Here is a 17,589-nt window from a genome sequence, read left to right as displayed (position 1 = left end):
CTGTCTAAGTATGGATTTTCACATATATTTAGCACAGGAACTACAAAGGGTTACTCTTATTAGTACTTGGATGGGAGATCAGGAAAGAGTCCTAATTGGTTTAACAGCCATGATTTTGATTATGTGCCATCACATTGGTTCCAACTCTTAGCAGTCACATAGAAGGATTGTGATCCTTCCACTATTCCAACAGTACAATTGAGTCAATTCACCTTACTTTTTGTTTTCCTTCCACCTTTACCAGCATTAATAAACACCTTGAGAGAGCTAAGTCTTTGCATAATGTGTTCAAAGTATGATTATTTGAACCTGGTCATTTGTGTCTTGAGTGAGAACTGAGTTGATTTGTTCGATGAACCTATGTGTGCTTCTTAGTCATCCATGGTATTTTCAGAAATCTTCTCCAACACCAAAGTTCAACAATATCTATACTCTTTCTTTTCTGCTTTTTCAAATCCAGTTTTCACTTCCATGGAATGTCACAGGGAGTTACCATTGCCTGGCACCTGAATATCTTTCCCAAGGCTATTTTTCCAAGTGCTATTTCTCAGCATATTCCTTGTCTGTTCCTCTACTGTTGATTATTGATACTGTAAGGTAAGAAGTTACCTGGCTCTCTGACCTATGTATAGATTTTGCATGAAACAATATGTTCTGTAATTTCTGTTTTTTAAAACCCTCTGCAGCTTGACATGATTGGCATAAAGTAATTAAAGACTTTTCTATAATCAAATAAGCATTTGCTGACTTTTTTTTAGTATTCTGTGATTTTCTCAGATATGAGCCATGGTGGCACAGTGGTTAGAGTGCAGTACTGTAGGCTACTTCTGCTGCCTGCCGGCTGCCTGTAATTTGGCAGTTCAAATCTCACCAGGCTCAAGGTTGACTGAGCCTTCCATCCTTCCAAAGTGGGTAAAATGAAGACCCAGATTTTTGGGGCAATCTGGGATTATGCTGGCTCTGTAAACCGCTTAGAGAAGGTTGTAAAGCACTTGTAAAGTGGTATATAAGTCTAAGTGTTATTGCTATTGCTAATCTAGCATGCATCAGAAATAGTGCTTTATCTTCCCTGGCGTTTTCTAAAGCTAACTTGAACATTTGGCATTGTGTTTTCCATTTAGGGCTCTAATTTATGTTAGATGATCCCAAACATTACTTTTCTAGGTTCATTTTCAATAATTTTTCATATGTGGCAATATTATTTTGTCTGTTTTTAACAGATTGTTGAAACAGGTCTTCTTTCCAAGATGTTTGTTTTTTGTCTTTGACTTCGCTTTTTGTAATTTCCATGGTTTGTCTGTCATCCAGTTTGCTTTCTTTTGTTTCTTTGTTCTAGGCAGTCTTCTTAACTATTTTTTAAGTTCATTCCACAATTCCTTTAATTGCCTGTCAATGAAGTTCAGTACTTCAAAGCAATCCCTGATGTTCTCCTTAAAAATGGAGGGTGTATGCTCAAGGTCACATCCTGAAAATTAGTTGACTTTCTTCAGCTACTTTAGCTTAATTTGGAACTTTCATATGAGCTATTTGTGGTCTGTTCCTTAGTCAGCCTGGTCACATTTTTATGTTATAATTGAATCACCTCTTTATACCAATAATTTAGTCACTCTAATTTCTCTGTTCTCTGTTTGGTAATGCCCATATACAGAGACATTGTTTTGTTTTGTTGTAACACTGTTAGTAATGAAGAAATTATTGGATAACACTGAAATTGGTAAATAGTTCTCCTGCTTCATTTCAGTTTCTTGGGCCATGGAATCCAAGTACATTTTTCTCTTTAATTTTCCAACTTTGCCATTCTAGTTTCCAATCATAAGCAGCACACCTTGTTTCTTTGTTCTGTCAATTTCAAATTTAACTTGATAAAACTCATCAACTTCCTCTTTCCTCCATCAATAATTTGAACATAGACTTGAATAATTGTCATATTAAAGGGTTGGCTACAAAGTGTTTAATATTATGGTAGTCCTTGGGTTAGAACAGAAATTGAGACTGGGATTGGCATCATTAAGTGATGCCATGGTAAAGTGTGATGTCACGTCATCTCATCATTTAGCAACAATCCTAGCAGTCCTGGTTGCTATCATCCTACAAGATGCATGAACTGTTAAGTGATTAGCAGCAGGAGTTCCAGGTAAGGAGTGTGGTAGGATGCTGTGGATAGGCAGAGTGAATGCAGGGAGACTGGAGGAAGTAGCAGGATTTGAAAGATCCTCAGCTCTTCCTTAGCAGCATGTTGAGTGCCATCTGACCATCATGTAGTACTGTGTTGTGATCACTTCTAATTGTTTATCCATGTGGTTTTCTTAGTTAAAACAAAGGAATAGGTTACCATTGAAGTCTCTGAAATCATGTCTTTGTTATTATCACTAAAGCTGTTTCTCACTAAAGCATCTATCAAATGAAGGTGCCTGCTTGCTTTAGTTGGGCAGTTGGGATGACCTTCCCTTCTTATGCTAGAATGTTATACTCCCCGCATTTTTCACTTATTTCTCTTGGGAACACCCATCATCTATCAAAATGAGGCAGCATAGCAGGATTTGTGGGGCAACAGAGGCAAGAATGCATCTTTCTTGATTGGTAAATGCTTGTGGGCTAGTGGAAAAAGTCCCTGCATTTTTCAAATTGTTCATCACTTTCAAAATCCAAACTGTTTCTTCCATTTCAATGATTCTTATCTTTCATTACAAAAGAGCAATCCATCACGTATGGTTCCTGGCATGAGCTAGATTACTTCAAACTATTGAGCAAGATGATCTTGATCTGAAGGGCTCAGTAACAAGATAAGCCAAACTGACAACCAGAATGCAACCAATTGTGTTTTGGGCAAGAACTGTAATGTTGCTGATTATTTCCAACAGTATGAAAACAAATCAGCACAAGTTTGGGCTCCACTTAATCTGATCCCTGAGCCTTCAGGATGTCCCCACTCACTAGCATTCCATATAGAAATACTATAAATGCAATTGTTAATACACGTTGGATTGATTAGCCTGATGATAAGTATATGTATATTCTTTGTGCATGTAGAGTCCATTTATTTATTTATTTGTTCGATTTATATGCGGCCCTTCTCCGGAGACTCAGGGTGGCTTACAATGCGTTAAGCAATAGCCTTCATATTTTTGTATATACCTGCTTAGTTGGACTTTCGGCCCCCCCTAAGCAGTGTTCTTTTTTATACAAAGCCAGTTTATTGCCCCCATAATCCGGGTCATTTTACCTACCTCGAAAGGATGGAAGGCTGAGTCAACCTTGAGCCTGGTGAGATTTGAACTTGCAGTAATTGCAGGCAGCTGGTGCTACTTAACAGCACTTTAGTCTGCTGCGCCACCAAGGCTCTTCTTGATGTTAACATTGATGTTAAGATTCAGATTTTTACCTATGCAGTGAGTGTCTTCATAGTCAAAGGTATTTTGAAAACTCCACATTCAGCTGGACAAAACAGTGAATGCACAACTAAACCCATCGTCATCCTTTCCTAACAGTCCTTATTCCCACAAAACTCATGTTGATAGCTTACTTGATTGGATTGGCTATCAGAGACTTTGCTTTTTGAGTGTATTTAAAAAAATAAGCATGTTGCCTGGTTCATGATATTGTTCACTTCATTGTTTATTCATCTTCATACTCTAGCGCCTTTTCTTTATGATTTGAAATTCAGGCTGCCTCTGCAGTGAATGTGCCATCCTCAAAAACACTAGTGTGTTTTTGCTGCAAGTGAAGTCTTTCTCTTGGAAGAACAGCTTTCCTCCTTCCTTCTTCCTTCCACCAAGTAGGAAATTCATGGTTTTTTATTATGATTAGCTAGAAAAAATGGAAAATCCATTAAATATTGAGATGGACAGTCTATTTGATGATTTGCAAAATTAAGTTTACATATAGACAACATAAATTTTGAAGAGGTTTATTTCAAACACATTCTTAAAATAACCCCCTTTACAGGAGTCAATACAATCCTCTGTCCAGAGTGACGCATCTTGAAAAGGTTTGATTGAAAAGCATAGAGCCAGCCCGTCTCTTGCTATGCTAAAATGTTTATAGACTTTTCTGTGATTTCCAGATTTTTATTGCACAATAGACAGATAGGATCCCACTATTTCCCCAAGGTCAATCCACCCAAAAATATTTTAGGGTTGTTTTTGCTAAAGGATAGAATTGGCAAATAATTCTGTTTTTGCTTCTTTTCGTATGGCCAGCTCCAAAAACAAATAGTTAGAACTTCCAATATGCAATATTTTGAGTTTAAATAAACCATTCTCCATTCTATGCATACTTCAAGGAGTAAACCGAAGATTCTGCATTAACAAAATGAATATACGTCATTTTGCTACAATGATCTGAAGTTTAACCAGACTACTAAATTACATAGGAATTAACAGTAGTTAATTTCTTGTTTTCTTTGGTATTAATAATTTAGTTAGCATGGAAAATCCTAATGTAGAATCATTTCTATTTTGGCTTTATTGTATGTAATCAAGTTTTCTGAATGTTTGAATTCTTCAGTAAAAAGCATAAAAATCACATAATAGCTTAGAATTGCTTGAGCTCCCACATTATGTGCTATACCATAATCAATGCATGAACTCATCCAGACTGCATACCATCCTAAATAATATCATAAGTTAGCCATGCTTAACAGCACTTTGTCTTGTTTTATTAAATCTTTTCTTGAAAGTGTGTTTAGTATTATAATAATATTGCTTCACAGGTCTGTCAAGTATATATTGTGCAGTTTCGCTGTCAACATCATGGTGAGGATATTTCTCATACACATGGAGATAAAGATATGCAAGTTGTAAACTGACTGTTCTGTAAAGAGCCTCTAATGATACATGTTGTATCATATGCTGTTGTTTGCTAACTTGCCTAGTGAAAAGAAAAGTCTGGGCTATTACACATGCCCATGTTGTCATCAGTTACTAAATGTCTTTTGGGCCTTTGCCAGTCATACTTACAGAATAATTTGGGAAGTCAAAATATGATTTAGCACTCTGTTTTTAATCTTAATTGGTAAGGCAAGAATGTTACTGTTGATGGTATTTTGTTAAGATGCAAGAAAATATTATACATTATCAGTTACTTTCCCTTATAACATTTTATTATCACATTTAATTTAAAGTGCATTATTATCAGCCCCACTAGATAGCCCAGACCAAGAACTCGATTTCACAGACAGGCTAAAATTGTTTTTTACTGAGGTGGACGATAGCAGAATCTTGCAAGTCTGGGTGTGTTGTCTCCCCCTTTTTATACCTAATAAATCAGTGTCTTTCTGAGTTTCTTTTGAATGTTTTCTTTGTTCTGGAATGTTTCAGTCCCTTTGCCTAGGGACACTTCTTGCATATTTCCAGGTTTTCTTTACTTTCTTCTTATCCATCTATCTATAAAAGTCTTGAGTCAACAAACTCAATTCTTGGGAGACTTCCAGGGCACTGTAATATTAAATAATAGGCTTTCTATCTTGCCATTTTTTGAGATGTTTTCTGCCATCTAGTCCAGGGCTGTCAAACTCCTGGCTCATGGGCTGGATGCGTCACACGCTGGCCATGCTCATGCCTGGTTTAGCAAAGGGGAAAAAAGTCTCAATACATCCTGTGACGTCGCTGCAATGCTGCGGCTTTGATACCCCTGATCTAGTCTAAGGCCTCCTGACCTTGCTTAGGTTCCAGGACAAGATCAGCTGAAGTTGTCATCTAATTGTGTATGCCTCTACTTGCAAGGAAATCAAGACAAGACTATTTATTTATTCGTTCAATTTACATAACCACTCATCTCACATATGTGACTCTGGGTGGCTCACAGAATTATATGCTGTGATGCAGAAATTACTTGCAATTATTTCTACAGTACCAAAACTTTTAATCACCAAAGCAATGTTTTGTTTCTTAATGGGGACGGAATTAACAGATCAAAGCTATTAAAAGTTTTCTATGAGCTGGAGTGAAGTTTCATTTGCATTCTATCCTGAAACACCAATTTAAGAAGTTCTCCCACATTTTTTAAATATAAAGCCTCTAAAAAAAATTTTTTTTAGTGTAGAAAATTGATCTTCGTAAATTTATCAATAGCAAAATGTGTATTATTCTAGATTGCCTGATTATGTCACTATTGACCTTCAGTTCTAATTTAAAGCATAAAAAAGTTAAACACAAAGTAATTTTGATCAATTAGGTTAGTCTCTCTATGTTTTCTAGGTGACCTGTTGTGCAGTCACCTTTATTCCTAGATAATGGGGATTGGCTGTGATGATTGGTGATGACAGGAGTTGTCATCTAACACATTTGAAGAGCATTTGCTTCTTGGCTTCTGTGAGCTATAGAGGCATGTTCTTCATGTTTTTCACTTTCTAAAGCAAATTTTACATGCAATTAACCTGCAATTTACATGCAATTAAGAAAATGTTTTAAAAGTGCATTTGGAATTTCTATATAATTTCATGCAGTGTGATAAAACATAATTATTTTATGGTTACAATTATGCAATTATATCTATATATGCATTATATGGACATTTTATCTGAAAACAATTCCTGGGAGAAGGCTGGAAAGGTGGAGCAAAGTTACAATAGTGATAAGGGCACTATTAGAAGAGTTGAAACACCAGGACAGATATGACAGATCATCAAGAAGAAAAATATGTATGCACTAAGAGTTGACAAGGACTTGATGGCACTTAATCCGCATCAATCATATGGTTGCAACCTTAATATCATAGCATGGAATTCTATAATCTTAACTCAACCAATATGTCGATAGCCACATGATGGATGTGTCCTAGCGCTGGCCACCTTCGTTACTTTTTGCTTCAATCACAACACAACAGCTAAGAGGTAAAAATCATGTAAAACTGTATCTTGTCTATACTTCTTTCTTTTTCAAGTAAATTCAAGTCTTGACATAATCAACTACATTTACATATATGTACCTATTATAGATACAGACATAACTTCACAAATTGCCAATATACAAATGTTTTATTTTTTATTAGGTATCACAATTAAAAAGGCAAGTACCATTTATCCGATTGGCAAGTATATGAATGTAAAACATCAAATCCCTACAACAATTGAACATTATTTACAGGAGTCCCAGACATGGCATTAATTTTATCACATAAATATTACAATATTTCATCCCTGCACCCTGCATTCCTTGTGTATGTAGGTTTATATTATCAATATTAAACTATGGTATAATAATTTGCCTTAACCTTCAAGCATTTTTTTTCTCTTTGCCTGAAGGAGAATTATGTTTTTGTGCTAAGGCCTTTTACAGGTAATATTGCTTTCTCAGCAGACATGAAGTATTTGCTACTGAAATGGATGTGGCAGTTCAATATAATCCAGTATTATCAGCAAGTAGTTTGCTTACCACTCCAATCTCATCATAAATCTTTTAGTGTGGTATCCTTTCTGTGGAACAATAAATCTTCCCTGTAATTGGCTTCTTTATAAGTACTGTCTCCTCAAAGATATCAAAATATGTCTGATTCCAGAAAAGGAGATTAAACACTTGGGTTACAAGTGGCTTGCAACAGTTCTTGGCTTTCCAGTCTTTACAGGATTAGAGTTTTTAAACAACTTTATAAATATTAAAAGCTGTGATAAAATATTTCTGAAGTGTTCACAGTGCAATATTTTATACCCTAGCCAAGAATTTATCTATACACCTATCTATAAAATTAATTAAAAATCAGTATAAAAATAGAATGATTTGAAAGTTTACACACATACACACACCAACATTCCTCACCTATCTGTTGATTCTACATCAAATAGTCTATACAGTAGAATGCACAGGATTCCACAGGAACAGAAACCAGTATGATGTTCAGTCAAAAGTTAACCTTTTTTTAAAAAAAATACGCTTTTAAAAAATATTTTGGTCATCAGGAAGGCTTATGTCATGTCAAAATCTTAAGAACCAGTTGACAAAATCAAGCAGCTGTGATCTATATTTGCAGGATTTTTATTTCATTTTTTAATAAAAACTTGTTTAAATGTGATGAGCTGAATTTAGCAGCAGTAATGTAAAGATGCGCTCCCTTTGACTGAATAGGCTAGCATCTTGATTCAAGCTCTTCACTTTTTTTCTGTTGAATTTTTCACACAGACACTTTTACTAAACCTTTACTGTTTCCCTGCACAGTTCAGTATCCTCCTGTGGAATTTTGTCCACATAGCTAACATACTCTTCAGCCTACTGAGTAAAGGAATTTCTGACAGATTTCATTCTTGTCGTAGTACAGAAACATTTTCTTTAAATATTCATTATGCTCTGTTTGTGGCTGGTACATCCGCAATATGACATAATAATCTGTTGTATTGCCATCAGTATTCCAAAATTATTTTAAAAATCTGTGTAGTGATAGCTCGGACAATCTGATTAATGTCCATTAGATCTGGGCTACTTATATAGTAATATAAACTGCTATATCAAATAAACATCAACAGTGAAGTAAAATCTTTGAATGTTAGAATATTTATTTAGTTTGGCCCTTATTCAGTGAAAAGCACTTGACTAATAATATCAACTCTCAGTATCTTGTATTATGAGTAACTGAGAAATTTCTGAAACATCAGTTCTGCAGAGTATAGGTGGTCCTCAACTTATGAGCACAATTAAACCCAAAATTTATGTTGCTAAGTGAGAACTTTGTTAAGTGAGTTTTGCCCCATTTTATGACTTGCCACAGTTGTTAAGTGAATCACTACAATTGTTAAATTAGTAACATAATTGTTAAGTGAATCTGATTTCCCCATTGATTTTGCTTGTCAGAATGTTGCAAAAGGTAATCATGTGACTCTGGGACACAGCAACTGTCATAAATGTGAGTCAGTTGTCAAGCATCTGAATATCAATCACATGACCAAGGGGATGCTACAATAGTCATAAGTGGGAAAATGGTCATAAATTACTTTTTTTTAGTGCCGAGGTAATTTTGAAGAGTCACTAAGCGAACTGTTGTAAATCAATAACAGTATAACAGTAGCTAGACTGCTCACAGTGAGTGATATCTGGCAGTAGATGAAGAATTTCCACTGCAGTGTAATTACTGCAATTGCCCATCTCACATGAAAATTATATCTGAACAATACATTTACCTTGTAGATTTCAGCAACTTGAATTGCCTCCTCAAAATAGTGCAATTTTAACAACATATACACATATGCAGTGGTTTCACACACAGAAAAACACTTAAAAAGTAGTTGGCCATTATTTATGCCCTTTCCCCTTTAGCACAGTTTAATGAACTTCATCATGTATCTGCATTTCTATCTATATTATCTTGTGATGACAGCAGAGACGGATATGGTGTGACACATTTCACGTTGACGTAGGTGGCATTCACATGAACATAATGTTCCCCAATAAAAGTGGAGAAGATCATGGATATATCTGAAACTAGCTCAGAAAAGGCTGGCCGTAGTTCAGGCTTTGGATGCCAGCATTTGAGCATGACTTCGTATCTGCAATGAAAAAGCAGAAAAATGATTTTTAATCTATTACATTTAATAACATGGTTTTTCAAGATTTCTAGAAGGTACTTACAGTGGATCAGGACAATATTCAGGCTGCAAGAGCCTCCTTCCTTGCAGTAAGTAAACGGTAATATCAAAAGAGCTGATATCAGGATAAGGAGGTGCGCCTCTTGTCATCAGCTCCCAAAGTAAAACACCAAAGGACCACTAACAAAAAGAACATAAACATCAAATCATAAGGCTGTGAAAGAAAGCCACAAGCATTCATAACTAAATATCACATCATCAAGAAGACAAGGCCAAAAATTTTGCTCTGCTGTTGCATTTTTGCAATTTAGGAGAACAGAAGTAAGAGGCAAGTCTTAAGTCTTGGAGGGTTGTAAGGTGGTCATTAAACCCCTTTAAAATGCTTTCTCTGAATTTTTCTTGGTCCTTCTATCCTTGATATGCTGTGCATAACCAGGTGACTACCTCAAGCTGATGGCTTGCATCAACAAAATTGCCAGTCATCTAGTCCAATATTCTCTATTTTGACAAATTTTCTTTACCTAACTTTTTTTTTTTTATGGGGAAAAATAATAATTGAATCTGGGATTTCTTCCATGCTAAACAGAAGTAATCTTTTGTAATTTTTGCATTAATGGCCGCAAGCTAACAAAGGCCTAATAAGAAATTAATCTCCAGAACAAAATAAAAATTCACGGGGAAAGGGGGTTTCTAAGAATAAAGCACAGCCTGTTGGAAAAATGTTGTATGGAATTGATGAAGAAAATATGCATTTATCTATCAAACATACAAATAGCTTAGAATGGTTAAGTCTTATGAAAAACGGAATTGATGAAAATGAACCAGGGAAGCAAAAAGTAGGGCCCACCAACTTCTGTTTTGTGACCATCAGAGTAAATGGCCAATTTGGAACACCTGGAAAGCTTAAGAGCAAAATAACCCAGCAGATACTTAACACTTACATTTGAATCCTTTAAGGCTGAAAGATAATGTCCCACCTATTCATTCCCAAACCCAGATCCAGCACACATTGTTACGTGATTCTAAATCTCTTATAGGAAGTATGATATTGCTCTCAACTGGAGAGCAGTTGTTAACTCATATATTAAGGGCACAGTTTCAAAATCCGGTCAGCACCATCAAGCTTTTCATAGCAATCATTCAAACTTAGTATTTTAAGATTGGAAACTTTCTTAGTTGTAGGTCATCTGAAATACGGACACAAAAATACCCATTAACTTTTGCAAATTAAGAAACAGGCTAGTTTTGGTTTAAGGTGTTTTCCCCCTTGCGTTAATCTATTATATAATTCTTTTCCTTTGATATGTCCAATAATCTGTTGAAATATAATCAGCAAGTCCCATATAATGATAAATATATTACCACATCTGACTTTGTAGTGAATTTCTGGGTTTGCAAACTTTCTAAAGCCATCCATTTTACTGGCAATTTTGCTCCTGTTTTATTGTGTACACTGTAGTACTCCTTATCATATACATCTCTCGCAAGTCCAAAATCAGCAACCTTGACTATGAAATTTTCATCCAGCCTACAAAAACAATACACGCACAAACATAAAATATTATTTGGAACTAAGACAGAATTTACATTTGTGTAGTCAGGTTACACTTATGATTAATATAAACAAATATTCCATTTACAGTCATCCATTCCTTCCTGAACGTAATGTTGCTTGTAAACAACCAATTGTTTACTTACAGATATCTATGTTCTTCAAAAATAGGCTAAGGGAGGATTTCATCAGAAGAGAGAATACAATTATAAATACACTAGAGTCCAATCTTCACCATTTTCTTTGGCTAGCTGATGACAAATTTTTAATAAATCTATGTCACAAATGAAGGCAACTATACGTGTTCCAAGGAAATGTTGCAGGATCCAGTCTGGGTTAGTCACCTGCACCAAAGGTTTAGTTTTCCAAACTTTTGGACTCATGCTGGAGCTCATCCTCAGGGAACTAAGGAATGTGAGCTTTGGCCTATTCTGTGCTAGTATTTACGTGGTACGTGGTGTGTGACTTTTTATTTGTTGCTTGGGGTGTTGATGGCCAGCTATTACAGCCAACAATTTAATAGCAGCTATCAACACCCCAATCAACAAATAAAAAACCACACACAACTAGGCACCACATAAATGCTGGCATAGCCCAAAGCACACATTCTGTAGAGAGAAGTTTCCTGAGGATGGGCTCCAGCACTAAACCTCTGGTCTTGATGACCGACCCAGATTGGATCCTACAAATCTTGTTCATTTTGGAGTGTTGGATTACTTCCTAATCTGCTACCTTTATAAACTGGTTCTCTTTATTATCTTATATCCTATCTCTTTTTATATAGGTAGAGCTAATCTGGAATAGCTTGACTGAAATGCAAGACTAGTATTAGAAGAGAGAGTGGTTATTAAATATAGGTAGTCCTCATTCCACATGGTGAATTAGAACTGGAGACTCTGTTGTTAAGTCACATAATTGTAAATTGAAAAACCACATGGCCAATCCATTTAGTGATGGTCATCACTAATGAGGACCATGCAGGTCATTAAATGAGGATCTCATGTGATCCTGACTTCTGATTGTTTCTCCATTAACTCTGCTTGTGAGAAGCTGGCAGGTCATAAATTGCAGGGATGCTGCAATGGCCATAAGTAGAAGGTCTAGTAATAACTACCACTCATTCAGTGTAATTATAAGTTTGAAAAAGTGGTCATTGAATAAGGACCATTTATATTACAGCATAGAAACTGGGTTGAATTGAATGCCAGCAAATAACTAGATTTGACCCTACCTTAATAAAGTAGCTCCTACTTATTTTCTATACTGTATTTTCTTCTACTTGAAATGTTGACGGCCTAAGCCTGATTTTTGTATAAATACATCTGTACTCTTTTACAGGTAGTCCTCAACTCACAACCACAATTGAACCCAACATTTCTGTTGCTAAATGAGACATTTGTTAAGTGAATTTTCCCCATTTTGTGACCTTTCTTGACACAGTTTTTTTTTTTAATTTGATTTATATGCCGCCCTTCTCCGGAGACTCAGGGAGGCTTACAATGCGTTAAGCAATAGCCTTCATACTTTTGTATATTTATACAAAGTCAGCTTATTGCCCCCCCAAACTGGGTCCTCATTTTACCTACCTTAGAAAGGATGGAAGACTGAGTCAACCTTGAGCCTGGTGAGATTCGAACTTACAGTAATTGCAGACAGCTGGTGTTAATCACAATGCTTTTAGTCTGCTGAGCCACCAGGCCCTTTTTTAAATGAATCACTGTAGTTGATATGTTAGTAACACAGTTGTTAAGTGAATCAGGTTTCCCAATTCATTTTGCTTGCTTGTTAGGTTACAAAAGGTGATCACACGGCTGGGATACTACAACTGTCATAAATATGAGCCAGTTGCCAAGAATCTGAATACTGATCATGTGACCATGGGGATGCTGCAACGGTTGTGTGAAAAATGGTTCTAAGTCACTTTTTTCAGTCCCACTGTAACTTCAAATGGTCACTAAATGAACTGTTATAAGTCAAGGTCTACCTGTATTATCTCTATTCTATAATGTATTATTCATATTTTATAATGCAATAAAAGAATTGACATGGGGTGGAAAGAGACTTGTACGGCCTGATTTTTCCACTTTCATGTAACATAAGTATGGCCAGATAAGTCTAAATAACCACTTTCAAAAGTAATCAAAATATTAAATTACTCACATTCATTACATATAGTTGATAGCAACTTTGCTGACTTATTTAATAATTGACATTATTAATCGGCCGCACAATTCTTTTCAAATGGGTAGCCATAACTTTATAGTAATATAACTTAAATTTCACATGATGAGATAATTTTAAGTTATAATTGATAATTAGTATAATAAGATTAAGTTTTAATTGTGGATAATTATGACCAGTTGATGCTAAGCTCATTATTCATAATGCGAATGATGAATTGGCATAATGATTCTCACTTCTCTTGGATTACTGAATAATTATGCAAAGTAATCTGTCTGGTTATCCTGATACCAACAAGATTTTTTTCCCCACAACTTTTGCTTGGAGTAAAAATTCTTATTCTGACAGCAAATGTCAGAAAACGTGAGGAACAAATAACTTGTTCTAAAATTGCAAGCAGTGTCAGAAGCTGTGCTTCAGAATAGTTGGTGGGATGAAGGGGTGGGGCGGGGTTGAATCACATCATTGTTGAATAAAGCAGCTATTTTGGAATTTATTTTTCAAATGGAACATAAGCTGTGTCCTTCATTTCTTAATCAGTTTATGAGACTATTATCTCTATTAGTTAAAAGAGTTAACAGCCTTTCTTTAGTTACAGCCTATCATTCTTTTTTGAAGTTCTGAACACCATTTTTGAGACTTCTTTATTGTTAAACGACAAGGAAGAAGGTTGCTAGAGGCAGCCAAAATAAGGAAGTGTGGAGTATCACTTGGAATATAAGGATAAAAGTTGTGGTCTTAATTTACTACTTTTAAAATAATCTGTAGCCCTGTAATGTTTTTTTATGGGTGGTTGAAATTTGCTGATTTTCATGAACTCTGATTGGCTAGAAAAAGGAAAAAATAAAGAAATAAATAAGTAACATTTCTGACCACCAGAGGGAGCTAAGAGATATTTAACTCTGAGCTGGAGTCTGTCGTCAAGGGAATCTTTGAAAAGACCATACAGATAATTGCTCTTTTCATAAATCAGTTAGAAGATATTAATTATACAGAGGATATTAAAAAAGAACAAAAGATACAATTAGGTGTAGAAAATTATCAACCCGCTGTGTCAACACTACAAAAGCTGGACAATGCAAATAACCTAACTGTACCTTTGGAATATAAATCTGGTATCAGCTTTTTTTTTATGCTGATGGTTTGAATACAACCCTCCCAGTGCAACTGAAACAAGAGTGCCAAGTAAATTCACAAATCTCAAGAGGTCAAGTTTTGGAGTTTTTCCTCATGGATACTAACTAATATATATATAAAGTGTTTTCTATCGAGACACCTGGTCTACCCCAGCATGTGGGAGGGAGCGTACTGCATCCCTTTCGCCTTTCAGCTCCAATCCAGGAGTCAAGCAGTTGCATTCACGACAAACTATTTTATACCAAATTTATATTTCGCTGATAAAGAAATAAAGGGAGACTAGTATAGATCTATTTCAAGCTATTTAGCTCTCATCAGCTAGCCATACATGCAGGCAGCCCAAGTTTGAATCCAACTAAGGGTATGGCTAGCTGATGAGAGCTAAATAGCTTGAAATAGATCTATACTAGTCTCCCTTTATTTCTTTATCAGCGAAATATATATTTGATATATATATACTGAAAGGAAGCTTTAAGCTGGTTTTGTACATATAAAATCTTGTACAATTCCCAAAGTTTTTAAAATACTATAGACTAAATTTGAAAATAAGAGAAGAAAAAGATCCATTCCATGAGGATAAACTCGACGGAGAGATTAAAATTCAATGAGCTAATTGGGTTTTTTTTTTCTGCTTTATATATGTAATACTTGATTACTTTTTAAAGTGTAAAATACCAAAACTAAAAAAAGTGTTTTCTCTCTTTAGGGTTAAAAAATTGAAATAATATAGAGGATTTTCTTAATATAAATTATGATAAAGATTAATGAGTTAACAGAAACATATATTTCTGCCCACGGCAAAGAGAAGTAGAGATGGTCAAATTGATTCTTTTATCCAACGAAGAGAATATATCTAACCTTGTTTCTATTCTGAAATTGCTTCCGGATTTTGTGCTTGCAATGAAAAAAATATGAAATTTTGTTTTTGTTAACTAGATAGGCTTATTGTTATAGAAATGGTTTGTACATACTGTTGTGTAAAAGCAAAAAGTTGTCGTTGTAATGTTATCTTCTACTGTGCTAAAGAGAGCCAGATTTTGGTGCCTTTTTCTTTCCTTTTCTTCCTTTACACTATATTTCTTTTCTTTTCCCTCACCCGCTTCTTAGTTTTCCATGACTTTTAAAATTTTTCTTTGTATTTTGAAAAACCAATGAAAAATCATATGGAAAAAAAAGGAGGAAATGGATAGAGATTACAAGATTCAAAAAAAAAAAAAAAGAGGCAAGATGTTTAAAGAAGAAAAGGAACTATATGAATTGGAATGGGCATGATGGAATGAAGAAAAAAAGGTGTAAGAGGAAATTGGTATCAAAGAGTTGATGCAAATTAGATTTTGTTTGTTTAATCTTTTCTCTTATTTATTTATTTCATTTTCTTTGGCTTACTCTATTTCTGTGCTTTTCAAAATATTGCTTATCTTGAAAGAAAATAACATCATGGGTATGTAGGTATGTTAACATTAAGCATGTTATTGTGATATAATCGAATGATATTTCAGGAACAAAGGAAACCTGTAAAAATGCAACAGAAAACATGGAAATATTGCCTTCTCAGAGAAAACCAACACTGAACATTGATTCATTGAAAGGATGCTCCTCAAAGCAGAACAATTTCAACCTCAGAAGCCTGCATAGAAAGAAAAAGCCCTTTAGCATTCCAATTCTCTGTATTCTTAAGAGTAAGCAAAATTGAATGTAATGGTGTTTGCTATACCACATAAGTGATGCAACTGAGCGATATTCAGCAGTTGTAAACATCTGTAGCAATGTTTCTCTGTCTTGATAACTTTTAAGATTAAAAATCTTTAAGACATGCTCACTGGAGAATTCTGAGAGCTAAAGTACACACATCTTAAAAGTTGCAAAAACTGAGAAACACTTATCTATAGGAACATTATAGATAAAGTTCTAAGTTTCATATTAAAAAGTTAGACAGAAATAAATAAAATAGTATAAATGGAATGATCTTTTTTCCCTAAATGCCACTATTTATTTTTATCCCACCTTTATTTTTTAAAATAAATAACTCAAGGCAGTGAACTGCCCCATGAGGTGAGTTGAGCTGAGAGAAACTGGCTCAAAATCACTCAGCTGGCTTAGTGATTACTAAGTCATTACTAAAGTGAGACTAAAATAAACAATCGCCTGGCTTCTATCGTTTATTTTATTTTATTTTGTCAAGCATATATAAGATAACGGGTAAAAGTATAAACATAATTTGAATACAGGAAAAGAGTAAGTAAAAAGGAATATTAGGACAGGGATGGTAGGCACACTGATGCACTTATGTATGCCCCTTACAGACCTCTTAGGAATGGGGTGAGGTTAACAGTAGACAGTCTAAGGTTAAAGTTTTGGGGGTTTGGGGAAGAAACTACAGAGCCAGGTAGTGCATTCCAGGCATTGACCACTCTGTTACTGAAGTCATATTTTCTGCAATCGAGTTTGGAACGGTTTACCTTGAGTTTGTATCTATTATTTGCTCGTGTATGGTTGTGGTTGAAGCTGAAGTAGTCATTGACAGGAAGGACATCGTGGCAGATAATTTTATGTACTATGCTTAGGTCAGACTGAAGTTGGCGTAGTTCTAAATTGTCTAAGCCCAAAATTTGGAGTCTAGTGGCATAAGGTATTTTATTGCGGGTAGAGGAATGGAGGACTCTTCTCGTAAAATATCTCTGGACTCTCTCGATTGTATTTATGTCCGATATGCAGTGTGGGTTCCAGACAGATGAGCCAGACAGTATTCAAGAATTGGTTTAGCAAATGTTTTGTATGCTCTAGTCAGTAGTACAACATTACCAGAGAAGAAGCTATGCAAGTTTAGGTTAACAATTCTTAATGCCTTTTTGGCAATGTTGTTACAGTGGGCTCGGGCACTTAGATCTTATAATAGTGCCTTAATCACTATTCTAAACTGGCTATAAAATAATATGAGAAAAAAATTAACCCATACTTACATACAATTTCTTGCTGCTAAATCCCTATGGACAAACTTTTTGCTTGCAAGGTATTTCATCCCTTTTGCTACTTGCAGACCAAATCCAATCAGATCCTTCACTGTTGGATTCTGAAAATTATAGATGTGTTAGTAGTTAAAACAATGCTGTGAAGAATGACTTTCAGTTATAAATTTGTACAGTAATTGATGAAATCAATCTTAGTCTTCACTTTAATATTGAAAGGTTCTACATCCAAACATTGTTTT

At 35.0% G+C, this 17,589-nt stretch overlaps 1 protein-coding gene across 5 annotated transcripts in view; it reads right to left on the bottom strand.

Annotated features, from left to right (window-relative positions):
- Positions 1 to 6,957: 6,957 nt before the first annotated feature.
- Positions 6,958 to 17,589, bottom strand: part of MET (MET proto-oncogene, receptor tyrosine kinase) — a 146,927-nt gene continuing 136,295 nt past the window's right edge. For all 5 annotated transcript variants that reach the window (XM_034431027.3, XM_087874185.1, XM_087874184.1 and 2 more), the window contains 4 exons: positions 17,342 to 17,451; positions 10,874 to 11,039; positions 9,555 to 9,691; positions 6,958 to 9,472 (listed from right to left, as the gene is read on the bottom strand). In XM_034431027.3, the coding sequence (XP_034286918.1) occupies positions 9,262 to 9,472; positions 9,555 to 9,691; positions 10,874 to 11,039; positions 17,342 to 17,451 (624 nt within the window). In that variant the 3' untranslated portion in view covers positions 6,958 to 9,261. The remainder of the gene's footprint in view (positions 9,473 to 9,554; positions 9,692 to 10,873; positions 11,040 to 17,341; positions 17,452 to 17,589) is intronic.

The sequence above is a fragment of the Pantherophis guttatus genome, chromosome 7 (assembly GCF_059756535.1).
Source record: "Pantherophis guttatus breed Tessera chromosome 7, ASM5975653v1, whole genome shotgun sequence".
Lineage (NCBI taxonomy): Eukaryota > Metazoa > Chordata > Lepidosauria > Squamata > Colubridae > Pantherophis > Pantherophis guttatus.
Note: the sequence above shows the minus strand (reverse complement) of the source record. Positions and strands in the feature narration are given on the sequence as shown.